The sequence below is a fragment of the Rattus norvegicus genome, chromosome 2, assembly GCF_036323735.1.
Source record: "Rattus norvegicus strain BN/NHsdMcwi chromosome 2, GRCr8, whole genome shotgun sequence".
NCBI classification, from domain to species: Eukaryota; Metazoa; Chordata; class Mammalia; order Rodentia; family Muridae; genus Rattus; species Rattus norvegicus.
Window position 1 is genome coordinate 29,521,689 of NC_086020.1, and position 19,775 is coordinate 29,541,463.

The 19,775-nt window shown below is 44.7% G+C and overlaps 1 protein-coding gene across 5 annotated transcripts in view; it reads right to left on the reverse strand.

The window, feature by feature from the left end:
- The window catches only part of Ankdd1b (ankyrin repeat and death domain containing 1B), a 63,991-nt gene that overhangs the window by 36,730 nt on the left and 7,486 nt on the right, over positions 1–19,775 (reverse strand). For 4 of the 5 annotated variants that reach the window (XM_008760686.4, XM_039103459.2, XM_039103461.2 and 1 more), the window contains exons 3-6: positions 16,659–16,757; positions 9,048–9,146; positions 8,835–8,939; positions 63–161 (exon numbers count right to left, since the gene is read on the reverse strand). In XM_008760686.4, coding sequence (XP_008758908.1) covers positions 63–161; positions 8,835–8,939; positions 9,048–9,146; positions 16,659–16,757 — 402 coding nt within the window. Of the gene's footprint in view, positions 1–62; positions 8,723–8,834; positions 8,940–9,047; positions 14,649–16,658; positions 16,758–19,775 lie in introns of those variants that run through there. The other variant, XM_039103462.2, reaches the window with a different exon arrangement.

Consider the following 19,775-nt stretch of genomic DNA (forward strand, 5'->3'; position numbering starts at 1 on the left):
AATCCCCGCAACGATCTTCTTTGTCCTCAGTAAAAAAAAAAAAAAATCTAAGACTGACTCACCTTGTCTTTTTCTGAGGTATGGAGATTAAGGAAGACAAGCTTTTCAATCATTTCGACATGGCCCTTCTCAGCTGCCAAAAGAAACGGTTTTCTTCCTCTCTGAAAATCAATCGTGGATTCCACACTGAGCATATACTTAGCAGAAAACTGGCAGAACTGTTAGGCAGCGGGCAGCATTTTAAGGCGATGGGGTGGCTAAGATGGTCATATCACTCTGGGCCCTTCTCGGAGGGAGGGAATGGTCATTTCGCTGAACCCAAGCCACATCCAGCTCTAGTTTGTCATCAGAACTGCGAGGAACCCCACACCGACGCTGACTCAGTTTCACGGGCACAAGTGTTCAGAAGAGGCCCTCCAGAGCGTCAGAGAAGCACTGTATCACAACCTGACCATCAGACGCCATGGCAAATGTAGCAAGGATTCCTGAGTGGGTGGGCACTTCTTCCACTCAGCCAGTTATTGAGAAATTAGCTTGTGCCACACCCTGATTGAAGCATCTGAGCGTCACGCTGCCTCACCAATAAAAACACACGACACAGAAATTCTTCGGTGCCCAGCACACACGAAGCTCATTCAGATACATTTGGTTAGCGGGATTTTACTTGGTTCTTAACAGCGTATTTATTCTTAGCTAAGGGGTATACGTAAGCCTGAGTGGATAAATGTGCTCTGTGTGCGTGCCTGGTGCCCTCGGAGGCCACAAGAGGCCACTGGATCCCCTGAAACTAGAGTTGGAAACAGTTTGTGAGCCTCCATGTTGATGCTAAGAACGGAACCCAAGTCCTCTTCGAGAGTAGCAAGTGTTCTTAACCACTGAGCCATCTCTCTGGCCCCTGCGCAGTCAAAATCTGAGGCCATGCTCACTGGGTGTTGCATTTCTGAGGAGCAATCAGAAAGCTCTTGAGGATGGGTCTGTTGGACAAGGAAAGGAAAAAGAAAGCAGAGGCATCCAGCAACTCCAGGGGAGACAGGTGTTTATATCGGCTTTTTCAAACATAAACTATTTGAATAGTAGTGACTTCTCCAGGTTTTCCTGTTGGTGACAGAGACTGCAATGCAGTAGCCAGAATACCATCAAGAAAAGTGAAAGATGCACAGAAAACTTAATTTTTCAACTCAGGCTATTTTTGAAAAAAAAAATGGAAAAGGAAACTGGATGACAAAACTGCCTAAGATGAATTTTCTTCAACTTAAAAAATTTAAAAAAAAAAAAAAAGGAAACTTGGCTCGGTGTGCTAATTGGAGACTTAGCGAGACGCCTTCAACGTAAGGAGGGTGCGAGATTCTATAAATAGCATTCTGAGTCTGTCAGCGAATCGCTAGCTAATGGCGTTTAACGAAAAGATCAAGACCACTGATTGCTTATAAGGAAGGAAAAAAAGGAAGAGAAACAGGCTAAAATAGTCCAGTGCCTAAAACAAAATGGAAAACATCTGCTCAGCTCAGCCCCGTGGAGATCTGTGTCCAGGAATGTGCAGAAGCTGGGGAAAGAAACTAGCACCAAAACGTTCACATCATTCATGATCCTTAGGCCACATGACCTACCGTTCCACCCTTTCAAAGCTTGAAGAGCTAATTGCCTCCCTTATTCTCAGGAAATCACCGAAGGGGTAAGGGAAGGAGCAGATTGGTTGGAGCCACATTTTTCTGCTTGCAAGTTGGGATATGGTTGAAGGAAAAAGTCTAGTCCTTTTGAAAATGACAGACCGATAGTTACTGGATGCAACTCACAATAAATATCCACAAATGGCAGCCACAGATGAAGAGTCACATAAACAACATGCGGTGTGGGGGTTAAACTTATTTATTGACACTTGGTTGGATTGCGAGATGGCTAGGACATTAGTAAGACGTACCTCTAGGAGGGTCTGTAATGGTGTCTCCAGGCTGGATTTTAGACAGAGGGTTTGACCTAATGAATGGCTTAATCCATGGATAGATTCAAATTTTGAACAGAGCATTAGTGGGAACAGAACTGTGGACGGTCTGGTTGAAGGATGCTGGTCACTGAGGACCTGTCCAGTGCTGGCTTTGTCCTACTGTGCTCAGCTGTGCTTCCTGGCCACATACTTTCTGACATGATGGATGAAAATCTCTGAAATTGTGAGCTGTAATAAATCTTTTCTCCTTTTCACTGTTCTCTTGTGTCACAGTGAGAATAAGCCTGAGCAGTATATAAATCAGGAAACGGGTCACAAGAGGCATTGTGCATGCTAGATGAAGACAACGTCGTAGTTCTATTGCTGTGAAGAGACACCATGACCGTGGTCGCTTTTATAAAAGCAAACCATGGGGTTTGCTCACAGTTCAGAGGTTTAGCATCTTGTTATCCTGTTGGAACTCTTGGCCGGACAACACGGAAGGACAAAGGCAGACATGGTGTGGGAGAAGAGCCTAGAGTTCTACATCTTCACAGGCAGGCAGCAAGGAGAGGCAGACACTGAACCTGGCTTAAGCATTTGGACCCCCAAAGCCCACCCTGAGTGACACACTGACTTTAATGAGGACATACCTACTCCAACAAGGCCTCACCTCCTAATGCCACCAATCTCTGGTGGCCAAGCATTCAAATCTATGAGCATATTGGGGCCATTCGTATTCAAACCACCACCAATGTCATACACCCTACACCATTCAGGTACCAACAACTTTATCATATATGTGCAGCTTTGTGCTAAGCAATGGATAGCCAAGAGGAACAGTAGAGAGGAGAGAGGAGTCCTCCGGGGAGGCACATGAGATGTGTTCCATAGAGCAGTGCAATAGCTGGCGAGCACAGGAGCGCTACTGAGCGTGATTGTGTGGAGACGAGACATCAAAAGTGGCTAATTACTGTATCAGGAGATGAAAACACCTATTCCCTGATGTCTGCCCATAATCTTTTCCTCTGGAGGACAGCCCTACACCATTTTGATGCATCTCTTAAAACTCTTGCTTCCTCTACCAAGGACAACAACATTGAGTTGGCCACTCATCATCCAAGGCCAGTAAGAGTCAGCCATTGGATTATTTTCCTAATACAGTCTATATTTATTGTAAAGTCATCAGCGAGGATGACTCTTTGCCACTTGGTAAGTCGAGGCCAGACAGTGGGAAGTAGAAAGAGATGAAGAACACTGATGGCAGACCTTGAACTCCCGGATTCAGACCTAACCAAAGCCACTTGGACCTACACAGGGTGATAAACTCTCTCGTAAAAATATTGTAATAAATATTTGACAGAAATTTTAAGGAAGAAAAGGTTTGTTTTGTCCCATGGGTGCAGGTGTTTTAGTCCAGGGTTTCATGCGTGTTAGAAAGGTTTCTACTAAGAGAACTTTATCCCCAAGCCTAAGAAAAGCAGTGCTTCTCAACCCGTGGGACACTACCCCTTTGGTAAACCTTTATCTCCAAAAAATACTTACGTTACAATTCATTACATTGGCAAAATTACAGTTATGAAGTAGCAACAAAATAATTTTGTGAGGTCACTACAACACGAGGAACTATATTAAGTGTCTCAGCGTTAGGAAGGTTGAGAACCAGTGCACTAGGAGATCTTAGGTTTCTGGTTCATAGCATTATAACAGGTCACATTTGGCACCATCTACTTAGCTGTAGGAACCATGGCTCGCTGGCCATCCTGTCTCTCCATATTATGCCATTTTTTGCAGTCAGTGCTGCTCACTGCTAGGCTTCTCCTGATTGTTTCCTGTTGTGTAAAGTGATCACATAGCTCCTGTTGGTCATGGCGACTGGTTCAGAATTGAGCATATGATTCAAACAAGACCAGACAGAATTGCTTGTGACACTCGGGTGTGAGCTTTGATAGGAAAGGACGTTTTGTCTTTGGGTCAAAATTCCTGAGGGTAGAAACTGGAAGCTGGGAAGCCGCCATACCCAGAGCATAGGGAGGACTAGAGGCAGTGAGTGGCAGCCAATAGTTGCAGAAAGAAAGAAAAGCTGGACCCGCCATGTCTGAAACCAGCAAGACACATTCTTGAAGACCTCATTTATAAGTTATCGAGTTACCTTTGTTATTCTCAGCCAAGATTAGAATGTTACTTGTAATAGAAAGAATTTTAATATATGTTTATCAATTTGGAGACTATAATTCTAATATATGAATATATTATATAAAATATAATATGTATCTGGGTTCTTTTTTCATTACTATACCAAAGTAGGCTATTTTATAAAGTTAAAGAAGTTTATTTGACTCATGTTTCTAGAAGAGCAAGGTATAGGCCCACATCTGGGAAAGGCCTTCCTGCTTTCAGACTCCAGGAACATTGCAAGAGTCCCAAAGCCAAAGACAGAGGGTGTGTGTTGTCTCTCCCTCTCGTTATAAAACCATAAGATTTCAATCATGGAGTTTCCACCCTAATGGCTGCATCTAATCTTGATCATTTCCCAGAGGCCCCACCTTGTAACACCATAGTTGGTTTAATGTCATTAGCACATGACTCCAGGGATTAAAGTCCTGTAAGACTAGAGCAACCAATCACGTTTAAACCATAGCAAGGACACACACTTCTCTCCATGGATTGGAGGTCTGTGGGATTTTAACACAGCCCGCCTCTTTTGACCCTGGGTTGCTACAAAGCTTTACATCATAGACCTCAACAAAGTGACACAGGATCCACGCCCCCAGAAGGCCTAAGATGTGAGAGGTTCCAGGAGAGACTGAGTTATCCCAGATGACTTGCTTCCCAACAGAAGAGCTAAGTCTTCGAACTTTGGATGCCCTTTGTGGACGTCACCAAGAAAAGAGTAAAAGGCACGTTACACAAAACAGAACGTTCCACATAATCTTCATCTTTTAAATACTAAACGTACCTTAAAGAAAGGGGAAGTGACAGTACGACATAAATAATAAGATATAAATTTTTGTTCTTGCAGAGGTACATATGATTGGGCAAAAATAGCAACCGGAATTTCAGAACCTTATGCATTTTTGAAAATAAAATTCCTTATCATGTTATTTCATTCTTTTAAAGAAACAACCCAACCCATCTGAATTATGTTCAAGCGGGCTTCTATCCAGTACAGTCTCAAGGGATCTCCTATATTGGGAAGGCAGGAAAACTTCCCAGACAAGACCAAGAAAAGTGTCCAAGTCAGGGCTTCATGCCTGGAGCAGATCACTAGGCCTCCTGGCCCAGGAACCCAGGCCTTAATTTAACTAGAATAAGGAGTGTCTAGAGTTCCAGTTCCTTGTCGTTTTTCCATTGTTAGCTCATATTTTTAACCATTTATGTTTTAAGATGCATTTAATTTTTTGCATGTAAACAAGCCCGAGGAATTGAAATGATCTATTATAAATTATCTTATGCTTCCAGTTTATTAAGTCACCGAATGCAACACAAGGTCAAAAACAGCACCCACCAGACTCATTCTTTACCCTCGGAATCCTTCGGACACTGTCCCACCAAGTCTCTCTCTGTCTCCATCCACAGCTCACAGCTTTTCCCTCGACGGGAAGCACAACCAGTTTAAGGGAAGACCCAGAGTGAAGCAGGGCTGGGAGGTCTCTCGTGCTCAGAGCTGGAGTCGTAGCTCTTGCATCTAAGTCGTAGATGCAAGGGGTAGGGGCGTGGCATGGACTCCGAGAGAGTTTTCTTTACACAGTACAGTCGACAGCTTTGGCTAAATGCTGTCTCAGATATATGTGACCCCTGTATCCACGGGTGAATAAAACTATTCACAATCCAAACTATTCGGGGGAGGAGGGGACCCCGTATCTACTAAACATATAGGCCTTTTTTTTTGTCATTCCCTTAACCATATGCTTTAATAAATTACGCAGCATTATAGTTGAAACAGGTACTAACAGCAGTCTAGAGGTGTTTTAAAGGGCACGGGAGGCTGTGTGTAGGTTATGAAAGCACTACACCGTTTTATATAAGGATTTGATCTTCTGCCCATTTTAGCATCCAAGAGGAGTCCTGGACTTAATTCCCCGTGGATACTGAAGGAGGCCTGAGCAAGAACACAGATGTGTTCTCAATCCTCTTCCACCATTTACTACCTCCCCTCCCCTGAAGAGAGGCTGCTTTTGACTCACAAAGACTTACAAAGACTTCCCGTTCAGATTCCACTAGTAAATGTTCCCAAAGTGCTCAGTGGGAGGAAGCATAACCAAACCGTCCACTTTCAGCCAACATGCAAACGGCCTTTGCACTTTCCCTTCTACATCCCCTTCTCCCAACATCACCATTTTTTAAGTTCTGATCACAAATGGAAGCCAACAGACATATGGATTCAAAACATTTAGACCGCTTGGCCTCAAACTCCTGGCTCGAATCTCTCTCCTCTGGTGACATCATAGTGATTTTAGGGCTGTACAGCTAGGAGAACGCCCCAAGCTCCATCCAAACTCTCTCAGGCCCAGTTAAATCCTCTTTGTCTTAAAGGTCTCTTCCTCGTAAAGCTTCTCTTGTCAGAGTCTAGAACTGCCTTGAAGCCAAAGAAAGGGATTTTACTAATCCTGTTAGAAGCACAGGCGCTGTCTGGTGAGCAGTGTCCAGGCAAGAGAGTGGCACTATGAGAGAGTAATCCTGCCTGCATGATGGGTTTTCGCCATATCTTCACATGAGTGATAAGTCAAAGCCATTACTTCCTACCCCTACCTCCAAATGGGCTTCTTTTCCCACTTTTTTGTTATTACTGTCAAATAGTCATAACATAAAATGTCCCACTCTGATTATTAGTAAGTACAGAGCTCAGCGATATTAGGTTTAGTCATTCACTATTTTGTGTGTGAGGGTGTGTGTGCATGTTACTGGGTGTGGGTGCAGGTCAGAGAGCTGTGAGAGCCGCCTTCCTTCTTCTACCGGGTGGGTTCCAAGGATCACCTTCCAGGGATCAGGCTTGGTGGCAAGTGCCTCTTTATCCACCCCACCGCCTCAGCAGCCCTGGACCAGGTACCTTTACATCATTCTGTAAGCATCCCCCACCGGGCATCTCCATAGCCCCTTTTCATCTTCCAGAAGTGAAATTCTGTACCTAGTGAATGACGGCTCTGTTTCCTCCCCCAAACCCCAGCAAGCTCCATTCGTTCAGATGGCTTAGAAAAAACAATGTATATTGTCTGTTACGTTAGTCCAGGCTTATTATAGGAATAAAAATAAACTCTGAGAGTCTTCCCCTATCCATCTCAGTGACCCCCCTGGGCTCATTCTCTTGTAGTCTCCGCTCCTAAGGTCTCTCCATGGATGCTGTACCCACCACTGAGCTCCTGGGCCTTTTACTTAGCAGATTGCCACAGGAAGAGAAGGGACAAGCACCACGAGATGGTAGACACAATTAACAGGAAACTTGTGAAGTAGGAAAAACTGGTGGTACATGCCTAATTCCAGCACTCTGGAGACTGAGGCAGGAGGATTACAGACTCAGGAGCAGCCTGGGCAACATAGCAAACTCCCATCTCAAAAAATGAAGACGAGGAAGAGGAGATGGTTGGCATTGAACCTGCTTCTGCCTCTGAACCCAGCACCTTGTCCGCCCCTTCCTATATACCACTATCTCCCACAAAAGAGTCAAGAGCCCATGTGGCAGTGTATGTTCTAAGTCCGTGGGGTTTTAAATAGGTTTGGTGCCCCGTCTTAGGCAGGCTTTCTATTCCTACACAAAACATCATGACCAAGGAGCAGGTTGGGGAGGGAGAAGGGTTTATTCAGCTTACACTTCCACATTGAAGCTTATCAGCAAAGGAAGTCAGGACAGGAACTCACACAGGGCAGGAACTTGGAGGCAGGAGTGGATGCAGAGGCCATGGAGGGCTGCTGCTTACTGGATTGCTCCCCTGGCTTGCTCAGCTTGCTTTCTTATAGAATTTAGGACTACCTGCCCCAGGATGATACCACCCACAAGGGAAGTGATCTCCCCTCTTGATCACTAATTGAGAAAATGCCTTACAGCTGGATCTCATGGAAGCATTTCCTCAAGGGAGGCTCCTTTCTCTGTGATAACTCCAGCTTGTGTCAAGCTGACCCACAGAACCAGCCAGCACACCCCCACAGACTCATGTGTTCGAATGCTTGGCCCATAGGGAGCAGCACTATTAGGAGGCGTGGCCCTGTTGGAGGAAGAGAGTCTCTGTGGGGACACACAGTCTCTTCCTGCTACCTTCAGATCAAGATGTAGAATTCTCAGCTCCTTCTCCAACACCATGTCTACCTGCACACTGCCATGATTCCCACCATGATGGACTAAACCCCTGAAATGGTAAGCCAGCCCCAATTAAATGTTTCCCGATATAAGAATTGTTGAGGTCATGGTGTCTTCTCACAGCAAAAAAAACTCAAACTAAGACAAGGCCCTAGGCCTTCCCTCTATGCCTAGCACATTAAGACAGTCATAAGGTAAAGGTGGTCTTATTAATCACTTATAAAAATAAAATAAAAAGGCACCTAGACAATATCGTAAGGGCATTATAGCCCATGGTTGATTTCTGCAAAATTTTGGTTCAAATATCTTTTAAAAAATGTCAGACACCACAGAATAAAGCTTAGGCTCACGGTTTAAATATGGATGGAGGTGGATAACCTTTGAATCCTGGCCAAGGTGAGGGGATATAAAGGGACGGAGGCTGGCTGTGGTCTCTCTGATTCCTCTTCTCTCTCCATGCAGAAGCCTGGACCACTGCCAACAGCAACACTTTCCTCCTGTCCTGTGGTCTACCAGAGAGAGGAGGAGCTGGCTACAGGGCCAAGCCTGTGTGTGCTTGCTGCTCTGGGGGCCCCGCCCAGGCAGGAAGAAGCTGAGCTGATGGGGAGTAGCCAGGCATACCTCATTGGGCTGGTTCAGGTCCTGCAGGTGCAAGTCTTGAATGAGGTAATCCACAATGTGCAGATTATTGTTCTGAGCTGCCAGGTGGAGAGCGTTCATTCCTTCCTGAAGAGAGTCAGGGTGATAGAGGAAGTCTACTTACCTCAGAACCCCAGAAGCTCCCGCCCCCTGGGGAGGTGAGAGCTCAGGCCCCTGTGGGACCCACATGCCTACCTGGCTCTTGGCTCTCTGGTCGGCTCCAGCTTTAACTAGCATGAGCATTATCTCGAAGCTTCCAGACCAGGCTGCAAGGTGAAGTACTGTCAAGCCATGCTTCCCCCAGGAGAGAGAAGTAGAGAGAGAACCCATTACACAACAAACCACCATGTTCTATCTCAGCCCTCGAAAAGCTAGACACAGATTACTGAAAATTTAAGAAGTATGTAATTTAATACGTAACAAAAGTGATCTTGCAATTCTATGGGAGACGTATAAGGAGTACAGGCACAAGTGGGTCTCCGTCTGGAGGAAATAAAGTGAAATGTGGCACCACTGTCTACTAAAAAAAATTATCCAACATACAATAGTACAAGCACAAAAATAACTGTATTGGAAAAAGCTAGACTATAATGTGCTCTCTCTTTAGAGTTTCAAAAGGAAAAATGGAACATAAACCAATTAAACAAAGGATACTTTCAAAACCCTATCATTAGAAAAAAAATGGATCTCTAATATGTGAAACGTTCTTACAAAGCATCATTAACAACAAAAGACAAACCATAGAAAAGTGCACAGGTAAGAATGGTCTCCTAGGGTATCAGAAAAAGTGAAAAACATTACTGTCTAAGCTAACTGGCAGTGCTATTTAAAATCAAAATCCGCTCTTGGCCGAGGCTCCTCTTTGGCTCTCCCTCCCGCTCTCCCTTCTCACAGTCCAGTGCGGTCTGCTGGATATGTTCAGCCTGGACTCTCGACTTGGCCTGCTTCCTCCTTTACATCTACAATAAAAATCTCCTCTACTTTAAAAACAAAATCAAATCAAATCAAAATACAATCATCCACTCACCTCTGGGACCTAAAGTCAGTCTCTCTCTCTCTCTCTCTCTCTCTCTCTCTCTCTCTCTCTCACACACACACACACACACACGTTAATTATATCAATGAGAAATGTAATGTAAACTAGGTATATATGATCATCTATATGGGAGAGTTGCATAAATCGTGAAATAACTTTATCATGCCATGCTATCATAAGTAATGAATTAAATCAACAAAATGGACTTGAAAACACTTTCATGAACTTTGCTAAATGTGTAAAATAATACACTTAATTCATTACCATTGTTGGGGTACATGTGTGCATTGTGTATGTGTGTGTGAGGGACACACATGCTGTGACACATTCGTAGAGGTTAGAGGACAATATTTGAGATTCTACCAAGAAACCCAGGGATCAAACTCAGGGGATCAGGCGTGCATAGCAAGCATCTTTACCCACTGAACCATCTCACTGGCCTTAGTTTCATTTTTATAAAAGAAAAAGTAGACAAAAGCCTCTCATGGGCAAATGTCTGTCTTTATACCTACCTAGGTACCTAGCTAGGCTGGTGCATAGACATATTTTGATGCCATTAGGCTGGGATGAGAGTATGGAAGTAAACATATTCTTCTCAGACAGCTAAGTGGAGCCACCAGAGTAAAGAAGAGTGACCAAGAGAAGAAAACAGATGCGTTTACAAAGGACCCTATTCCCATGTAGCTGTCCAGAAACTCCCACAGAGGTCTGAGTGTGTGTAAAGGAGTTAGACTGAGAGATTCATCTCAGAACGTCCCGACCTGTGGGAAGTCACATGCTCAACTGTTCATCCAGACACTGAACAAGCAGAGAGTAACCCGGAAGAAAACCCACGGCCAACAGCTAACACTGGCTAGTTCAACAAGGTGGCATCAGGAGGCGAGGGGAAACTGACGCAGGCACGCAGCCCTCACCGAAGGAGCCATGGAGACCAGGAGCCCCGAGGCAGCCAGAACTAACTCAGAATCTGGGAACTGTAATATGTCTCAGTCTAGTTAATGCTCGGCTGCGGCTTCACACTCCAGATTGTTCTGGATTTGAGGCACAGTCTCGCTGTGAAGAGCAGGCCCGCCTTGAGTTTGCCACGCTCCTGCCTCAGCCTCCCAAATCCTGGGACTGCAGAAAACTTTCAGCCACACTCAGCTCTCGTGTTTCTTACCTTTAAGGTCATACCTATCCCTTTCTGTTGAAGGGCAACCCACGTCTTCTGTACAGACCTTCCCCCGCATCATCTATGCCTCAAATAATGATGGTTTCGAACCAGAACGCAGGTGCACATATCTGAATATATAGCCAAGAAATCGGGGTTGTAGGCCTCTCCTATTTGTGACATGGACAAGCCCCTCCATGTTTCTTTGGCTGCTCCAGACTCTGTTTAGGTGTCCTCATACTCTGAAGAGAGTTCAGGTTGGGTGAGTGAACAAGCAAGTCCCTGCTTATTACTGTGTAATTCTAAATCAGTGCTGACTAGGGGACATTTAGAAATGTCTAGGAACATTTTTTTGATAGCCATGTGTCAGAGGTGATGCTGACACCTAAAAGGCAGAGGCCGGGCAGGCTGTGGAACACTCTATGACAAACAGGGCTGCCCCACAACAAAGAACTGTATGACCCCAAGTGTCGATCCATCAACAAACACTCCTTTCTGCTGAGAAACCCTGCAGTAAACGCGCATGCTCTCTCAAACTTGCAGCTCAGCGGTCACTGTGCATGGAGACTTTGTACACATCACACTGCAAACACCAGCACACAGTATGCCTAGTGGCTTCTGCACTTTCCCTTTCACAAGATCAGTGATCCATCATGACTGGCTGAGGCCTTTTAGTGCATTAACCACAATTTTACCTCGTCATTTCGCATCCCATGCTAACGGCTGCTATATTCAGTAGTCTATGTCGAGCCCTGCATATGGTCCTGCTTGAGACAGGAGACAAAATAGCGATAGCCCGTCTCTTTTCCCTAAGAGATCATCCCAAAATTTGAGGCAAACAATCTTTTAAAAAATCCGATTGTAAAACCTAAACACTGGGGATCCAAGCAGCAAACAACTTGAGTTTCTAAAACCACAAATTCCGACGGAAGCTGTTGTTCCTCAGAGGCAGGGGATCACCGTGTACAGACACACATTTCCCCCCAGAGGACCCTCCACACCACAAAGCCTTCTGCTGTGGAGCTGCCAAGCTCGAGCCCATGACATGGGTGACACTTGGTTCACGGGATTCTCAAAGTATAAAATGGTGGGAAGTTGCTGGTGCGCTGTCCTCATAGTGTAGTCAAGGTGATAATGTCCCCTGGGAACAATGTACTCCAGAGAAGCAGCACAGAAGACAACTGTCTACCCTTATCTTCTGAGCATCTGCAGTGTTGTTCATCCTGGATTAAAAACTTCCTTTCATTTAGCTTATCTCAAAGCTCAGGGATGCCACCCACCTTAGTCCTTAGTGGCTGAGCCTTGCATCAGACCCAGGGCTTTTGATGCCTTTGAGGGAACTATTCTGTTACAAACAATGTGTACCTTGGCTCCCTAGGTCAACAGCAGGGTCCTGATGACCAGGACTATGTCTCAGTTCATTATATGCATATCAAATATAATCATCTGGGATATTTTTAACTCATGGATTTGTTTGTTTGGTATGTGTGTATGTGTGTGTGTGTGGGTATTGCATGTAGAGACCAGAAGTCAACATCAGGTGTCTTCCCCCTTAGGTTTGCTATCTATCTATCTATCTATCTATCTATCTATCTATCTATCTATCTATCTACACCATCTCACCACATAGCCCTGCTCTGTAGAGTATGAGTCCAGCTAGGAGTAAATATCCTCCACTCAGTCGCTACGACCCAAAGAAGCTGAACTCTCTGGATCAAATCCATCTATCAGAGGATTCTGGAAAAGGCAGCAAAGGCAGACTGGGGAAGGTACCCCTCCCCCAATTCAAGAGCAATAACGACACTGAGGGAGGGTCCTGTTGTTTTCCTGGACTCGAGGCAGTTCCAGTTCTTGACCAGGACATAGACAAGAAGGGACAGAAGGAAGCCACCGAGGAGGAGAAGGTGGCAGAATCTTCTCTTGTTGCTCTCTTTGTCCCTGACAGCTTAGGGGATCTGGGGCATGGTGTATGTGTGGGAGGACACAGAAGGTTCACGTAAAGGACACAGGGTTGTGGACAAGAAGGAGGTTTTGCCTACACTTCTGGACTGTGCCATGATTTGGATGTGGATTGACTCTTAACACTGTGACAACGGTTTGGGGAACTGAACTCTGGTGAAGATTATGGCCCAAGCTCAGACTGGCTCTGGGGACAGATCTGAACCGTACTGCAAACTGAAGTATCAAAAGTTATAACAACCCGGCCATCCTTGAGCAACAAGCACACCCTCTCAACCCATTTCTGCTCTGAACTAAACTCAACTTAAGATGGAGCTCGGTCCTAATCTGTTTTATGTTGCTGTGATGAACTGTGATACCGGCTGAGTAATTACCAACAAGAAAAGAACAGGTTCAGCTCGTGGTTCCGAAGGCTTAGAAGCCTATTTGGTGAGCTGTGTTATAACATGGGGTGGGGAACTCACCTTATCGGGAACCCTGCCTTGAGAAAACATTAATCTATCCATGAGGGCACAGTGCTACGAGCTATTCATCTCTGAAAGATCTCATCGCTCAGTGCTGTGGCTCCAGGCACTATTTCTGCTCCATGAACTACAGGGGACCTGCTGAAACCATGGCAACACCAGAACTAAGTGGAAACATAAGGCTATAAAATGTTTAGAAGAGAAATACGAGAATCTGGTCATGGTTAAGCAAATCATTCCTACACACGCATAATATCAGCATCAGGACTCCTTTTAAAAACAGGAGCAGTAAGCCGGGCACGGTGGCACGTGACCAAATGTCACCCATGTCAGGGGCTCGATCGATCTTGCTAACTCCACAGGAGAAGACCTGTGGCATGGAGGGTCCTCTGGGGGAAATGTACATCTGTATGTGGTGATTCACCGCCTCTAAGGAACGATGGCTCCAGTAGGAATTTGTGGTTTCAGAAACTCAAGTTGTTTTCTGCTTGAATTCCTATCACTCAAGAAATAGAGAGGTAGGAGGAGCTCTGTGTTAAGGCCAGCCTGGTCTACATAGTAAGTTCCAGGTCAGCCAGCATCATATGATGAGACCCTGTCTCAAAACAAAACAAACGCCAAAAATTCTACTTCATTGAAATTAAAAACCCCTGCTCTGTGAACACTGGAAAGAGAGTTGGCAGATACGAGAAAATGACACAAAGTACCCACTAACACTGGACCTGTTCTCAGAGTTTGTTAACAAATGCTCAAAATGTCGCAATCAAAGAATACTTTAAATGAAAATAAAAAGAATAATCAAACCTAGTTCTTAGAAATGTTCAGAAGATCCAGCTGGGGGTGCAGGTTGGTGGTAGATTGTACGTAGGGAAGCTCTGGTTCCCATCTCCAGCATGGAAAAAACATCTGCGCAGATTTCACAAATGATGACCCATAAATGGCAACAGGTGAGAAGATGCATGATGCCATTTGCCAGTGAAGAAACACAAATCAAAACAGGGAGACGCCTACGTTCTGAGCAGAACGGCCAGAAATGAGGGAGGGAACGACAGGCAGTAGCAGGCAGCCACACAGGTATGAAAAACTGACCTCCTGCATTGTTGGTGAGGATGAAAACATCCGGGTCTCCCAAGTCCGCAGCTGGTGTTCAGTCGTATACACATGCCCCATTGACCTGGCCCCATTGACCCTGCCCCATTGACCCCGCCCCGTCATATATCAAAGAGAAGAAAAGTTACACTTGCAAAAACGTGCAAGAATGTTTTCAATGGCTTTACTGTGTGTACATAAATGCACACATGGATGGAGGTCCAAGGTGGTTTGTGGGTGTTTTCCTAAAGGAAACAACATTCTTTTTTTTTAAATAGGTTCTCTCAGTGACTTGGAGCTCACCATTTTGGCTATGCTGGAGGAAAGGGAGGCAACAGGACCCACCCAGCCCTGTGACTCTTGCACCCAGCATCATTGTTATAGGTGTGCACAGCCATGCCTGGCATCTTGTGTGGGTGCTAGACATTCACACCGAGGTTTCCACAATTGTGCAGCAGATGGTTTATCTGCTATCTTACAGCTATCTGGGCCATTTTCCAGCTCGGGTAACGACTTACAATAATAACAAACTGGGGATGATCCTCAGGTCCTTCAAATGGTAAATAGATAAACTGGGCTACGTTCATAAACAAAAGCATGGCTCTGTCAATGGGTGATTGTGCATGAGCGGGGTGGGGCTGGGGCGGGGCACTCAGTGCTTTGCTGAGTGACAGAAGCCAACCTCAAAGATTATGTCATCTGTTTTCACATACGTGCCAGACCCTATCCAAAAAAGTAAGTCTCTGGATGTAAAACCACAGAGATCAGTGGTAGCTCTGTGGTAGCTCTGGCCTCACAGAGGTGGGCCAGCTCTGAATACAAAGGCAACACTTCTACTTGTTGATTCATTCTCTCTCTCTCTCTCTCTCTCCCCTCTCTCTGTCTCTGTCTCTGACTCTCCCTCCCTCTTGCTCTCACTCTGTCCCTTTCTCTCTTTGTGTCCTTGTGTCTCTGTCTCGATGATGCTGGAGACTGTACTTGGGGCCTTATGCATCCTAATCACACTATTGCTAGGCTGTACTCCGAGGCCCTTTGCTCTAGATTTAAAGGTAGCGTTGTTATGAAATGTAACTCGGCTAGAGGGTACCTGGCAGGCCCATGCCAAACTTCTACCTTAATTTCCACGGCCATGATGAGGATGTGGCCGGCTAGTAAAGTCAGCTACATGGTTGTCTGAGATCACAAGTTCAAGGCCAGCCTGGATGACACAGTGAGTTCAAGGCCAGTCTGAGCAACTTAATGAGACCTTGCCTCAAAATAAGGCGTTTTGTTTTTTGTTTTGTTCTGTGGTTGGGACAGCTCAATGATGGCCTGCTTACCATTGACCAGTCAGTAGGCATACCCCTCCCCAGTAATTCATGGCTGTTATACAATTAATTACACTCAGAAAGTATGAGAGTAGTCAGTGGTAATTTTTAACTCCAGGCTGTTACATAATAATCTGGTTGCTCACCGATACCATGACAATTAAACTAGAGAGGTCTGGCCGCATTAGCGACACAAAGAAAGATTCCCGGAATTATCAAATCTACACCTTGTCTATGATTGCCAGCAAAGCCAATCGGATGACTGACTACCTGGCGTAAATGATACTCGTATTCCCTAGATATTTACTCCCATGGAACCATAAAAGGTAAAAATGAGGGACATGGCCTTTAATTGCTCTCTATTTGAGTCTCATTATTTATAAATTGAATGGTCTACTAACACTTTTTCCATAGGATTAGAAGTGAGATGGCGCTAAATAAACACCCCGATTGGTACCCAGCCCAGAACATGGGTTTGATATTTTTTTTTAATTTAGACTCAGAGTCTACAGGGCAAACTCACGATATAAGGTGTCTTTCACGAATCCAACCATAATGTGGGCAATCATACTACTTCTTTAATGGAAGTTAGTGCTGTAAGGTCACTATGGGAAAATAAATAAAAACCCAAGACTTAAAGGTCATGAGCGAACAATTAGTTACCGGTGCAAAGAGCGCATAGCGCCTACCTTCCCTCGAGAACTTTCCAGTAGAGCACACTACGGGTGGAAGTGTGCCCCTGACGCATCCGTGGTGATGAGGTTATGCTCCAAGTCAGTCTACCATTGAAGGTGAGCCTACCTTGTCAGCAACATCCACCCTGGCTTTGTGACTCAGTAAGAAATCCACTGCGGATAAGTTATTCCTCCCCACGGCAAAGTGCAGGGCTGTGCGGTTCATCTGTGGAAACATAGTTTGCTTCTTTGGCTATTTGATCACCACTCAATGCCCTTCCCATCCCTGTATCCTCTAGTTGGTTTGTACTCTTTTTGTTTGTGAGACAGACTCTAACATCGTAGCCCAGGCTGGCCATCATGTCCACCTCGGTCTCCTGTCTCTCACTTGGCCAGTATTTCGCATTCTGATTATTCGGCTGCACCTTTTGCCTTTTCCTTTGAGTGACACAAGAACTGTGTCCAGCAGAATCTGATGGGCATGGTGATCCAATCAGGTAATCCCAGCATTCAGGAGGCAAGGACAGGGGGACCACAAGTTTGAGGTCAGCCTGGGCTACAATGTGAGACTATGTCTTATAAACAAAATGTCATTCACACAGTTAAAGTTGTAGACTTCCTTGTAGGCAATCATTAATAATGGCATTTTTTTTTTTACATCCTGTATGCTAGTCGATGACTTGTTTCTGTGACCAAATGACAGGTAAACAGTTCATAAGGAGGAAGCCTTATTTTGACTCATAGTGTCAGGTGATTAAGAAAAGCTGTTCACCGTGCATTAGCCAGGAGGAAAGAGAGGGAGAGGCTGGGGTACCAGCCTTCAAGGGTAGACTCTCGGGGATCTGTCCTGAAGCCCCATTTCTTAAAGATTTCACCACCTTCTACTGCGGGCTTCTGTGCAACTACCAAGCCTTCAGGATGGCTTTTAGAGATACTTGGGGTTTAATGCCTACCAGAGTACATTGATAATTCCCAGCAAACTTTCCTGCCTCAGCTCATTCCTTTGCCTTCTCTATATTTCTTAAAGACTTTAAGTTTTATGTGCGTGACTGTTTTGCCTGTGTGTATACGTGTGCAACATGTGTTCTCAAAGAGGCCAGAATTCTCATCCCTTGGAAACGGAGTTACAATGGTTATGAGCCACCATGTAGGGGCCAAGAAAGAAATCAAATCCTTGGTAAAAGCAGCAAATTCTCTCAATTCTTGTGCCATGTTTCTAGCATCTCTGTTCTATAATTAAAATAAAAAAAGTACAACTGTAATTTGCATAGACGCAAATAAATTGGCTGGGAAGGAAGGGAGGAAGGAAGGAGGGAGGGGGAAAGAAGGAGGGAGGGAAGAAGGAAGGGGGAAGAAAGAGAGGAAGTGGGGGAAGGAGAGAAGGGGGAAGTTAGAGAAGGGGGAGGGGAGAGCAAACTACTGGAATCTTCTACTTCAAAGGAAAAGCCATATTTCGCTCCTGGGTTGGCACAGCAACTTCCTCATTTTCCACAAGACATGTTTTGTTTTTCAGTAATATTCACGCCACATTTCCCATCTTCTAAGTCCTGTCTTGGTTCTCTAAGAACAATGCCTGGGCACAAACAAGACTACCCTTACTTCACACAAGTAATTACATAAATATGAGAATGGTTTGTTTTGAAGCGACTGTTTTCTTTCCTCGCTGGCTAAACTGGTGGCATTTAACAAAACGCAAGTCACCTTGACATTGCCTGAGACCTAGAGTTTATTCTGTCAAATCAGATCTGGGCTATAAGCTTCCCCATAAACTTAACTTGTATAAGAATGCAACTTATATTTTTAAAAGAATGTATCATCGCAGATTTTTAAGGAACCATGCAACCAACCATGACAGTAAACTGCTGTGCACAAGATTAGATAGCTGTCATTAGAAAGGACATCGCAAACACAGTAGTTCAGTGGTAGAGCATTTGCCTAGCATGTGTGAAGGCTGGGCTTGATCTCCAGGCTACAATGTAGGACCAAGGCCAGGCCCATAACCCTGAGGGTGGGCTCCCCAGACCACCCACAGACTTTGTACAGATGTGCTAAGACCCTGTGCACTGCCTTTTGTAGAATTAAGGAAAGAGAGAGCAAGCCAGAGAGGGAAGGGCTGGCACACAAGCACGCACGTCCTCTGGCTTCCATACGCATGCTCACCCATGTGAACGCCTACCCACATGCAGATGTGAATTCATAGTCACACACACACACACACACACACACGTCTGGGGAAATAGATCAGTGGCAGGTTGCCCAGCATGTGTGACGCTGTAGGTTAAAAACCAGTATTGCAACTACTTAAATGGTTTTAAACATGTACCATAGACTGTATATCCTGCTTGTCAGACAAGTGGCTACTGCTTTACTTCCTCAAACATGAGTCTCCACACTCACAGTCCTTTAAAAAGATAAGTATCTGTAGTTCAGCAAGTAACTGTTTTCAAAGGTTTTTACATGCCAGCTTCTTTAGTTTTCTTTATTTTTAGAGCTCTGGATGGCCTGGAACTCACTATGTAGGCCAGGTTAGCCTCGAATTCAAGAGATCCCCTTGCCTCTGTCTCCATGCATATTCACAGAAGGCAGAAGAGGACATTTAATCTCCTGGAACTGGAGTTACAGATGGTTATGGGTTGACATGTAGGTTCTAGTAATCTAGCCCCAGTCTTCAGCAAAAGTAGCCAGTGCTCATAATAGCTGAACCGTCTCTCCAGCTCCAACCAGCTTTTATCTTTCCTCCTCCTATATTCTTATGCTTTCTCACATCTTCCGTATATTTTTATTTCTAGAATTATTATGCTATAATTTTTCTGTATATATATATATATATAGTAAATATATTATATAGACTATTTTACATAGAATATATTAGTAAAATTAGTAATTATATAATATACATGTCAAAATACACATAAATATGAGTTACATGTATGGACATATAAATTTCCATAAGTACATGCATGAGCACATACTCTGGCACATATACTCATGTTTCCACACACAACTGCTGCAGGTCATGACTGTTGCATGTGCTGCATGACTTAGACTATGCAGTTCGTTTTTATGACCTTCCAGCCTGGGACAGATAGGTACAGATTCTGTGACACTGAGTTTAGGGTATCTGTTTAGGGAGTCCTTTGGTGGGTGGGAGAGGGCAGTACTCACACTTACTTATGTGGAGGCTAGAAATTACGGTGTTGTTTCTCAGGAGCCAACATCTACTTTGATTTTTGAAGCATTTCTC